Below are 12,347 nucleotides of genomic sequence, written 5' to 3'. Positions count from 1 at the left end.
CAAGTCTTCTCCCAGATACGAGAGTTCGTCCGTATCCACCTGCTCTCAGTGAAGTGTCACAGCACACACCCATAGACCTGTCAAACATGACACCTACACTATCAACCATGAAACAGTGATTCAGAAATATGTTCAGCACCACAGTGGCAATTACAAAGCTTAGTAACAATCACCTCTTCACATAGGAACTTTTTTCACCGTTGCTAAATTAACACCAGAAATATCTGGGTCAGAATGGACAAGTTCACCCCATCTCTCCTGGCCACCCATTTCAAAGAGAATAGCTAGTAAAAATAGAACAGGACTTGGTAATAATTTTTCCAGTGTCCATAGATTATGATAAAAACTCAAAACAAACCAAAGAAAATTAGAAATGAAAGCTGCAGAGGAGGGGGGTCCCTGAGGACAGCAGTGCTCAGCCAAACCTGGGCTGCCAACAAGAACAGCTCCATGGAGCAGAGCCAAGTGGTTGCCAATCGCCTGCACCTACACGCTTGGCCTCCCAGTGACTGCTGGTTCTCAAGTGCAATATGGGAACAGAAATAGAGCACAAGGGAACTGAAAGAGAAACCTCACTCTAAATATTCCCACTTGTTTCTATTTTCCTCCCCTTGCCAGCTCCACAGCAGGAATTTTGTTTCCCTAAGGCAGAGAAACTGATTTATATACACTCTCTGAGGCTCACTGCTAGTTTCTTTCTGAAGTGATCTCTTACTCCTTCACAATTCTAATTTTCTATTATAATTTTCATTTGATCAGTGTTTATATTGCACTCCCTGATGCTGTGGCCCCAGTGACCTTCAGACACTTGTCAGGTCAGCAGTGCTGCCCACTTCATCAGCTGTCTGCTCCTTTGTGTCACACATACACACCCACAAAGTGATGATGGTCCAGTGTAAGTAATTCCATAACTCAGCCTGTTTGCACCAAAATGTACTGTTTATTTGACTTTGAGACATAATATTGGATTCTGAAAGATTTGCCTCTTAATGAATGAGGTTATGGAGATGTTTGTTCAGCACATGCCACTCTTCATTATGACATACAAGTCATTAAAGTTATTAAAGGTGGAGTCATAGTGATGCTCATAGTTCAGGTTTTCCATGAAGAATCCCTACTTTCAATTACTTACAACTGCAACAAACTGCAGCCTTTACAGCTGGAGCTTTCAGTGGCAGGCAGCTGTCTGGGGCATGAGCAGCATCTCCTCTGCCCTTGGAGTCAGGAAATGTGGTCCCAGTGTTTCTCCTGCCTGCCTTGCCTGTGCAAGAGGCTGTTTGTGTTCAAGTCTTCATCCAGGAGGGAAGGAGCCCCACAAGAGGCCACAGGACCCCCACACAAACAGTCTGCAAAGAAGCTCTTCCCACTTGGCTCCATGTAGATCCCTGCAAGAATCAGGGTAGCAGGGGAAGCCACCCTGGATCCCTGCAGGGAAGCCTCAGCTCTCCCCCTGCCCAGATGGGTATACAGCTCTCTGCCTAATTCCAGACAGAGACAATTTTTCAGGTACCTATGTCCAGTGTTATTTTGCCAGAATAATGATGAATGGCAGATCTGTAAGTCCATTCACCTGGCTCCCAGCTCACACAAAGAGCCACTGTAACTTCAGCTACATGGCTCTCATTCCATTTGGGAAACTCTCTACAAAAACTGAAAAGAAAACAAACAACTTTGTGCAAAGCTGTAACATTATTTTAACACGTTTACTGTATTTCTAAACAACCTAACATGTTGTGGTATAACACAGCAGTGTTTACATGGAATGTCCTGCTCCTTGAAACCAAGTGCTTGCATTAGACCAGTCTGTGAGAAAAGTTTGGCTAAACCCAGTCATGCATTTATCTATTTAAAGATGCTTTTTAATTCTGAACTTGCACTGCTGCTCAAGCTTTGAGCAGACTCAGCAGGGGATTACTGCATTTTAAGTACTGTGCAAAGCCAGTGGAAGAAAGGCTTCCAAGGAGCTGATCCCAAGCAATCTAACTTGATTGAACCAAAATCAGCTGTGCAGAACTGCCAGCACCCAGTAGTCCTCTTCTACTCTCCCAGGATTTGCTGGTGCTTCTGTAAATTATTCTCTATGCAGCTCATACCAGGCATAGTTTATATCCCTCCAAATTCCAGTTTTAGTCACCACAGATGAATTATCCAGTTCCAAAGAAGACAAGGAAGCAATATTAAAAAAAAAAAAAAAAGAAAAATCATCACTAATTATAGCTTGTGCTGCCACCCTTCATGTCTAAGGGTTTCACATTTTTTCAGCCTGATTTTGAATTTCCCATCAACGGATCATATGCCTTAACTAGATCTGGTTCAGAACAGATGGAGTTTGAACAGATGAGTTGAAGCTTTTCCTATGTTTACATTTATTTTAGTGGTCAGTCGTCTCACTGGTTCACCTCGATATAGCTGACCCTAACTATTCCCCCCGCATACCTTAAAGCAAAACAAATCCCACAGCTTATGTCGCGAGGATTATACATGAATACATTCCAAGGAGCAGCAGTTTATAGCTCACATGACATTTTGCTGCTGCCCTTGGAGAGGTGGATGAGCACCAGGAGCTGTTTGGGCAGGAGACATGCCCAGTGGGCAGCACAACCTGTGCAAAGCCAGCCTGACACACCGGAGCACGCGGAGACTGGGATTAGCGGCGCTGGACTTCGGCCAAACCGCGTCTTACATAGGCCCCAACAAGGGTAACTTTTACTCAGATGAACGTTTGTAAGCCATAAACCTATTTACTCTAAGGAGCTAAAGGATTTGAACAAAGAATTCCACGCCGTTCGCTTCCTCAAACCTCGGCACGGGCTGGCCTGACGCGCCCAGCCCCACGGAGGGGTTTGCGTTGCACTTCAGGCCATGTTTACATTGAGCTTTCACTTTTTTGGGGGGCATCTCTCAATAGCTACAGCATATTACATTACCTCAAGCCAAGATAGTAACACAGCTTGCAAACAGCAGTTTCTGCATTGCCAGACACTTAACTAGATGGTAGATTTATACCATTGTTCATGTTGGGTTCTTTAAATAAAGTCATCAGGAATATACCTCTAAGTGTGTATTAAATATAGCACAACCCAAAATAAGAAAATAGTACTGTGGTCTGCTTTTAATGAGCATCATAAATTCTTTTTGAAGGCTCAATTGACATAAATGGAATTAAAAAAAAAAAAAAAAAAAAAAAGCAAATGCCTCCTCTCTATCATACAGGAATTCATAATATTTGAGATTAAATCCATGTGGGAAAACACTGCAAGAACAACAGCAGTTCATGCAATTGAAATCCCCTTGAGTGGTTCTTCCTCACTATATTCCTGATTTAGTGGTTTCGTCTTCTAATTTTGTTTTCATATAATTTGTTAGTATGTAGCAATGATGAGCTGTGGCTTATTTAAGCCAAGAGAACTCAGATGACTACAACATGCCAACCACACATGCACCTCAAATAGATTTTTTGCAGTCTGGGTTGTACCAGAAGCAGAAAACAGAAAAAAAATTCCAATAATAGGAAGTCAAGATCCATTTCTAATATCTGCTCTATTTTCAAGAATTCCCCACAAATTCCTATGGAAGAATGCTTAACAAAAAAAAATCTGCAACACCACATGGATATGCACCAAGGAAAACATAAACAAGCAAATGCTGGTGTAAGCACCCTGGTAAATAATCCTGAAGACATTTCTATTTTAATTTTTTTTCTGATTGATAAATATTCTGTGATCAAAAAGGTGAACTTTGCAGTAGCAAATGAAGTGACATGAAGATACTGCTATACTCTGACAGACAAATTTATGCCCTTCTCTGCAGCAGCCCCTCCCTAAGAAAAACCTGTACAGAAAAACTGGCAAAATCAGGATCCATCTTTTTTGAAAAGCAAATCCATCCATAGTTGCAAGAGAGGAAAAGAAAAAAAGAGAAAAAAGATTTCTGCCCTGCCTAGGAAGAAACCTTTGAAATGCAAAATGAAGAGGAAGACCCAGCTTGTGGATAAATAGCACAGTCTTGGCTTCTGCACATCCCAAATCCTACTTCAACAAAGCATCAAAGCACTACAGAAAATTCACAGCAGTGGATACAAAGATAACTGAGCCAAAAGCATTCAAGCATAACACTAATAGACAGATATTTCTGGAGTCTGGAGTTAAATTAGCTAGCACTAAAACAACTACACTGCTGTGTCCTAATCAGCAAGAACAAACTTCTTTTTTTTTTATTTTGCTAAATTGGCCAAAACATTCCGTTAATTCAGCAAATAGTTTTCAAGAAAACAAAGTAAGAATTCAAGACAGAAGTTGTCTTACATTTGGTTTAAGATTCGATGCAGGACTTTGGTTCTTGCATCTCTGAATTAAACTTGTGTAAAATGGAGTTCTCATGCCATGGGATTGGTTTCTTCATATTTAATTCAGTGTTTTAATGCAGGGGTCATGAATGAACCTCAGACTTTGAACAGGTGACAAGGCCAGCATGTTCAGACTTAGATTTGTCATTTGTTTTAAGGCTGTTCCACCTAATATTTATACCTTGTGCTGACATTCACATCCCAGCTCAGAGACTGACTGGGCACCTCCATCTGACAGCTGTGGGTCCGCAGTACCTTGTCACACCCTGTCCTGCTGGCTGAATATCCACTGACTCCACACCTGGAAGGGCATCTCCAAGCAAGACAGAAATACAGCGGGGACCCTTTCTTTGGGCCAGTGATGTGGCCATTCTTCTCTGCTGCAGGAAAGCCACATCCTCTGTACTAAACCAAACAGCCCTGTGTTCTGAAAGAAGTGCTCTAGAATTCAGTATTTCTCTAGACACTCTCACCCTTGATTCCAAATTTTTTTTCAGGAAACGGGGAAGAAGTTTCAAAATACAGTACTTTAAAGCCACTAAATATTAAAATAAATGGAAGTTCCTTGCTGTTTCAGAATACCAGAGTGACATTTTAAGTGCTTGGAGAACTTCAGAAATCAGTCAGTCATGTTCCATAATGGTTTTGCAAAGTCACTTGGCACAGCAAGTCACAAAAGCAGGAGCAGTGTCAGCTCCACAGAACATTTAATACTTGTCTAGCCTATATCCAGACAGAACTCTGAGCCACTGAAGCAAGAGATGGGCTGTATTTGCAAGAGAGCTCAGCTTCCCTCTCTCTAGAGGCAGGGACAAAGCCCAGGTACCTTACTACAGCCCTCAATGCACAGGAGCCCAACCTGCAAATGCTGCCCTGAGTGTGCAGGCTTCCTGAAGGCTCTGGCATTTCCATGACAGCACATTACCTCAGGCTCACAGCACATCAAACTCCCTCTTCTAGCAACAAGGGCAGCCTGCAGGAGCACTCAGTCTCCCTTCTGACCCTTTTTCTTCTCAGTTTAGATTTCATCTCAAGTCTACTCAGGTAGCTCCTTCCTCTGTGTTGTCTAGGTAACAGATGGAGAAAAAGTTAGGGATAAAGAAAAGAATGGAACAGACTTGTGTGAATGCCATAGTCCTAGTCCCAACAGAAAAATGTTCCTAAAGAGTTAAATGTCACCAGGCAAGGGAGACAAGCAAGAGGAAAAGCTGTATTGCTAATCTCCTATCAGAACACCCACGCAGTAGGTGGGGGACTATAACCAACAGATTTATTTCCAGTAGGGATAAGTAAAAGACTTATTTGCATTTTAAATTTGCTATTATTTTTATTTTAAGACCCGTGTTTCTGCTGCTTATGTATTTCACAAACACTGACTTATCAAACATGTCCAAGTTCTTTGCCTAAAGCTGATGCTATAAAGAAATCCAGCTGTTTCCTAGAATGGGGCAGATAGATATCTTGCACACAAGCCATGGAAATCTTTTCTTCTCTGACGTTTCAGTATTGCATGGAGAAATTATGTAGAGCAGCAGGGCAGAAGAGCTATAACTGGACCAAGATATCCAGGAGATTACAAATGAGCAGCCCTGGGCAGCAGGAATAAGATCAAGAACTAAGCGGGGGCAGGGCAGTGGGGAAGGAATGTGTTTGGAAATGAGATGTCAGTTGGAAAAGCAGCCTGTGCCCAAGAGAACAAGCTCCCTTTCTGAGCTGGAACTAAATCCAGGAGTCCAGATTCCAGTATCTCACTACTGCCAGCACTAACCAAGAAGTCCATGGACCAGCTCTGCTCCTCTCACCCTCCTAATTAACCAGGAAGGGGATGACAACCAACTGCCGCCCCTTACTTCAGACCAAGTCACAGGCAGCAGCACAGAAAACTACTGCATCACCCCTGCATGCATCATTCTCATTTGTGCTTTCTGTGACAGCTCTCTAAAAAGATCTTACAAACTTTTAGGCCCGCTCACACCTAACAACACTGCGAAGATCATTGTTCAGGCTGCAACAGAAGTGAGTAGTTCAGAATCAGGAAAAACCTGAAATAAAAACTGTGTGATGGAAAACCTCTTGGCTTCTGACCATATAGCCTTCGATTCCTCACGTACCAGCTCCCAACAGCTCGTTCAATGCGCAGCAGCAGCAGTGGTCAAGCAGCTGGACAGAAATTTTGTTTTCTTCACAGCACAGGGCCTAAATGAATTTCTCCACACACCAGAATTACTGTGGAAAATAAATCCTCCTTTTTCCAATAGCTACATGGAGAAACTTTAGGTTTATAAACCACAAATTGGCCAGAAAGCAACACACTGGTCCCTGGGACTGGTGTCAGCACCTGTCAGCTCCTCGGCAGCCGGGCTCCGGCGCCCAGCCCGCACCGAGCCTTCCCCACAGAGCCAATCCATGGAGAAGCCACTCGGATTTCACACACCAGCCTATAGTTAGTAACTGAACCATCAAGGTTAAGCCTTGGGTGTCCTTCAGCTCTTTGTGAGATTTTTGACATGTGAGCAGGAAGCACAGGGCAGCTGCCCTGTTCTGTGCTGGCAGGATTGAACACCTCACACACACAAACAGTGAAAATGCAACTCCTGCAGCCTTACCCAGTGATGTGCAGCAGGGACTGCTGCCTTTGGGGGTTCAGGAAAGAGCTTACAGTGATTGAACCTGTCTCATTTTCAAACAAAACATGAATCACAGTAAAAGCAAGAATGCATTTAAATCCAAGGAATCATCAAGAACATTTAATTCTCTCTCAGGTTTCACATGCATATCATTCAGGCACCAAACATCTGAACCACTCTTTAAAAAAAAATGAAAAATTCAAAATCGTGTTATTACAGCTGTCCCATAAAATACTGTAATGGTACAAAGTCATTTTATAGGGACAGCTGTGATAATATATTATGCTTGCAGAAAATCTTGAGCTAAAAGTTGTGTTACAGTTGTGCTTGATTTTTACTTATATTTTCTTTTTTAAGTGTTCTCCCATTAGCTGTACAAGTAAACTGATGATAAAGCAATATCAAACCAAAACTGACTGTCTATTTTGGCATGGCATGAAAATCTGCAGCACTCTCCTCACTGTGCCCCACACCAAGTGCCAGACATTTTTCTTCTGTAAATAAGGATCTTGTCCAGGTTATGGGCTAGAAGAATGTAAAGGGAAAGGTCTGAAATATTCAGACAGAATTCTGAAGCTTAAACTTTCAACATAGTTCTCAAAGCAACATGATGATATCAGTTCACAAATAGCTTAAGCATAAGTCCAGCACAGTGGTAGCTGTCTCAGGCTACGTAACAGGCCCTTCAAAAGAGTATGAAGTAACAGAACTGAAATGTATTTGGCAAGATGCCACCACCCAGATGAGATCCCAGCCTCATGGATATGTGCAATACACAGCAGTTCATCAGCTCATACTATGTGGCACTGACATTTCTTTTGTCAAACCAAAAATAGCTTTAGCAAAATTAAATTGAGTCTCACATGTGGAGCCCGGTAAGGTCTCGGCATGTTACACAAACTGCAATACTTCCAAAAAAAAAAAAAAAAAAAAAATCAAACCCAAGTTGAGGAACAACAAATGAAACTTTCACATTCATCAGCAATGAAGGAAAAGCTTTCTGGGAAGGAAGGAGACTCAGGATAGGGGTTCAGAAAATAAAAACCACATAACAGCTTTCCAAGTACTGCACAAGGAAGTACCAAAGCAGGCAGACTTCCTCCCAGGATGCAGCACGTCACCAGAGTTTCTCAAGCCTTCAAATTCCACGAAGACCTGGAGTATCTTGTCCTACAGAAGGGTACGTGCTAGCCCTTTGCATACAGCCCATCCACCCAAGCTGGAGGAAAAACACAGAAACCCTATCAGAGGCCAGATTCTAAGTAGCAATTTAGATGGGTCAGAGGAAAAAAAAATGGAAATTAAAAAAAAAAAAAAAAGTTAAGCACAGGAATAAAAGCACAAAACTTACTTCAATAATTTAGTTATTCAAGCAGAAGAACCCTGATAATCAGAGTTAACAGTGACTCAAACCTCCACCCTTCCTGGAAAACTGAAACCCTTTAGAGCTCCAGTATTTCCATGCTGGACTACGTAAATGAAATTAAGACATCACAACTATGCCTTTGGTGGCCAAACTCATGTCCATGCAGGACATCTGCTAGTCCACTCCACAGAACATGGCTTCCATGTCCAGAAGAACCACAGTGACCACCTTCTTTGGTCTCCAGCAGAACACAAGATGCCAGACTGCCCTTGGATTTAAACTCCTGCTCAAGGGTTGCTTTGGCGTGTTTTGCCAAAAGCCCAAATTTCAGCAATAAATTCTCTGCTAGGGCTGGAGTGGGTTTCAGGCAGTTCCTCATGTATTTGGTGCAAGCTCTCTTCACTAGGAAGTGACACAAATCCCACCAGTGCATCACTGCCAATTGGCAGGGCAGCTTCAGTCCCACAGCCAGGACAGGCAGAGCTCACAGAAACACCCTGTCAAGCTTAGGCAGGGAAAAAAAAGGGAAAAAAAGAATGAATGAATAGTATTCAGAAGAAGAGCACTCCCTTAATCTGTATTTGCATAGCCACTAATACAACAAAGCCCATGAAGAGTTCAGTTTTTAAACAATATCACAATGCAAATATTTTCCTGCTGGCGCCTCTGCCACCCCCGAGGAGCCGGAGCTGCCAGCCGTGCCTCACACCTGTCTGGTCATGGAAAGGCAAGGAAGAGAGGACTCCCCACAAGACTGGGGCTCCTGCACACAGCAAGGGTAAGTGGTTTAGCACATCAAGAAGGTGTCTTACTCCCAAGGAGGAGGCAGAAGCAGAAAGCAGGACAATGCACTTCAGACCCTGATGAAATAACATCTGCTTCCCACACTGACTCAGAGGCAGGATCATTTAAAGATAAAGACCAACACTCTCACATTCTTAAAGTACCTTGAGGGACATCCCCCATCCAAAGGCACTCTGGACTTTCAAATTCTGAAAATCCTTTAGAGAAACACGTTGACTCCAGAATTATCTCTACTTCTTCTATCTTCTACTCTTCATCTGTCTGCTCTGTGAAGAACTCAAACAGAAAAAAAAAAAAGGCTTTTGAGATATCTCATGACTACTCCAAACACAAGTGTTTGCTACATCTACAGCCTGCCCGGGTCAATCAGTCACCTCTTGCAAGAGACTAGAATCTGTCTGTTTCTGATCTGTCATCAGCATCCCCACCAAACCCAACATTTAATGCACCTCCTTGGAAAAGTTTATTTAGTGGGAACCCTGCCACTCTGAACAGCTGCATTAGCCTGGGTACAACTCCCCTGAAAACTCTCAGCAAAATGCAAAGTACACACCATTCCTGGCTTCCCAGTCCTGCCACCTCCCTACAGCTTGGTCAGCAGATTGTGTGGGCTGAGGGATGAGGGCACTTGAAGTGTGACCTGGCTCACTGTTCGGTCCTGTGATCAGCCACTTTGACATGAAGAAGGTGGGGTAAACAGGGTGGGGAAGAGGTCGATACAATCACCCCTTTTGGCAGCAGGCTGAGCAGATCCAGTATTTCACAAACCACATCCCGAGTTGGGCAGTCATCACTGTTACCCAACTCACATGAGACAAAATCTTATTTCTCAAATCAGAAATGCAGAAATCTAATGTGATATTTGTCAAGCAAGCACGTGCTTCTGATTTGAAACACTTTATACAGTGAAACCTCTCTGTATAAAGACCACTTTATGGGGCCTTCTATCAGAGGCTGCTGAAATCCCACCAAAGTGCATTGCTGAAGTTAATCAGAACACCTCGGTCTGGTTTAAGGTGCTTCTTTTGACAGCCATCCAACACACAGAAGCACATCTTTAAGAGTTTACTGGGACCACCCATTCAACCTTTATGTTCACTTACAAGGGTTTGAAAAAATCCAAGCAATGACATTAGATCCATTCCCTGGCATGACACTGCGAAGGGTGTTTCTGTAAAACATCTGTGCCAGCAAAGCCCTGAGCACAGGAACTATGCACAGGGGGTTTTCAAGGAGTTTGACATAAACTACAGTGGAAATGACTGATGCTGGGCAGATCTGTGAGGGACTTCCCACAAATGCCATTTGGCATTAGAGTAATGCTCTGCTAGTTGAAATTACAAACTCCCCAGAGGTGCCAGAGGACAGCATCGAGGACAGGAGCTGAGCCAGCAAGCAAAACCACACAAAGCCAATATAATTTGTAACAGCCCTTCATCAAGGCAGCCAGTACCTAACCCCCAGAGGTAAAAGAATAAGCCTCGCTGCATTCACAGGCAGATTGCTGAAATTAAAAATGAAAGACAGTGAGAAAAAGGAAACAAGTGAATGTGCTGACAGAAAGCTGATGTGCTCTTTGTGAAGGGGAAAGCCTCCTGCTCAGGGCAGCACCCTGGAGGCTTCACAGAGCCTCAGGCTGGGGGTCTCAGAATCACAGAATCTATCAGGTTGTAAAACACCTCTGAGGTCACTGAGTGCAACCTATGACCCAACACTACCTTGTCAACTAGATCATGGCATTAAGTGCCATGTCCAGTCTTTCCTTAAACACCTCCAGGGATGGTGACTTCACCGCCTCCCTGGGCAGCCCCTTCCAATGTTTAATCAGCCTTTCTGTGAAGAAATTCTTCCTAATGACCTACCTAAACCTCCCCTGGTGCAGTTTAAGACTCTGTCCTCTCATCACTTGTTATCTGGGAGAAAAGCCTGACAACCACTTGGCTCCACTCTCCAGTCAGGAAGATGAAGAAAGCAAGAAGGTTCCCCTCGAGTCTCTTTTTCTCCAGGCTGAGCCATCCCAGCTCCTTCAGCCAGTCCTTTTGCTCCAAACCCTTCCCCAGCTGCGTTATCCTTCTCCGGACATGCTCCAGACTCTCACTGTCCGCTCGGAACCGAGGGGCCCCTCTCCCGGCGCTGAGAGCCGGGGTGTCCCCCGCTGCGGCCGATACTCACATCCGCCCCACGCCCTCGTACATGCGGGTCTCGTCCACCAGCATCATCACCTCCGTGTCGGTGAGGTGCGCGTGCTTCTTGGTCTTGCTGAGCTGCTCGATCTGCAGGTCGGCCAGTTTCACCTTCTGCTGTGTGTCCATCACCTTGGCCTGCAGCTCCGTGAAGGCCTGGCCAGGGGAGAGCGCCGGGGTGAGGAGCGGCGGGGGCACAACCGGCCCCGGGCTGAGGGGACCAGTCGGCGACGCCGGGACACGGAGGGGGACACGAGGAGGGACACACAGTGGGCAGGACACACAGTGGAAGGGTGAGACACAAGGAGGGAGCACACACGAAAGAGGGACACACGGGAGGGGGTCTCGCACCTTCTTGAGCTCCAGATCCACGGGCGCCGCCATCTTGTCCGCGCACGGCGCATGCGCGGAGGGGCGGGGGCAGTCAGGGCCCCACCCGCGGGCGGGACGCGCTGTGGGCCCGGCACCGGCACCGGCACCGGCACCGAGCGGCCGGGGGCTGCTGTGGGCCCGGCACCGGCACCGGCACCGAGCGGCTGGGGGCTGCTGTGGGCCCGGCACCGGCACCGGCACCGAGCGGCTGGGTGCTGCTGTGGGACCGGCACCGGCACCGAGCGGCTGGGTGCTGCTGTGGGCCCGGCACCGGCACCGGCACCGAGCGGCTGGGGGCTGCTGTGGGCCCGGCACCGGCACCGAGCGGCTGGGGGCTGCTGTGGGCCCGGCACCGGCACCGGCACCGAGCGGCCGGGGGCTGCTGTGGGCCCGGCACCGGCACCGGCAGCGAGCGGCTGGGGGCTGCTGTGGGACCGGCACCGGCACCGAGCGGCTGGGGGCTGCTGTGGGCCCGGCACCGGCAGCGGCACCGGCACCGAGCGGCTGGGTGCTGCTGTGGGCCCGGCACCGGCACCGGCACCGGCACCGAGCGGCTGGGGGCTGCTGTGGGCCCGGCACCGGCACCGAGCGGCTGGGGGCTGCTGTGGGCCCGGCACCGGCACCGAGCGGCTGGGGGCTGCTGTGGGCCC

General features: G+C 46.3%; 1 protein-coding gene across 4 annotated transcripts in view; it reads right to left on the bottom strand.

Annotated features, from left to right (window-relative positions):
- PFDN1 (prefoldin subunit 1) overlaps positions 1-11,830 on the bottom strand; it is a 31,560-nt gene extending 19,730 nt beyond the window's left edge. For 3 of the 4 annotated variants that reach the window (XM_068205577.1, XM_068205578.1, XM_068205579.1), the window contains exons 1-2: positions 11,677-11,829; positions 11,315-11,481 (exon numbers count right to left, since the gene is read on the bottom strand). In XM_068205577.1, the coding sequence (XP_068061678.1) occupies positions 11,315-11,481; positions 11,677-11,709 (200 nt within the window). In that variant the 5' untranslated portion in view covers positions 11,710-11,829. Of the gene's footprint in view, positions 1-11,314; positions 11,482-11,676 lie in introns of all 4 variants that reach the window. The other variant, XM_068205576.1, reaches the window with a different exon arrangement.
- Between the last annotated feature and the right edge of the window lie 517 nt (positions 11,831-12,347).

This window comes from Anomalospiza imberbis, chromosome 15 (genome assembly GCF_031753505.1).
Source record: "Anomalospiza imberbis isolate Cuckoo-Finch-1a 21T00152 chromosome 15, ASM3175350v1, whole genome shotgun sequence".
Lineage (NCBI taxonomy): Eukaryota > Metazoa > Chordata > Aves > Passeriformes > Viduidae > Anomalospiza > Anomalospiza imberbis.
The sequence above is the reverse complement of the archived record's forward strand: the minus strand, read 5'-3'. Positions and strand labels throughout refer to the sequence as shown.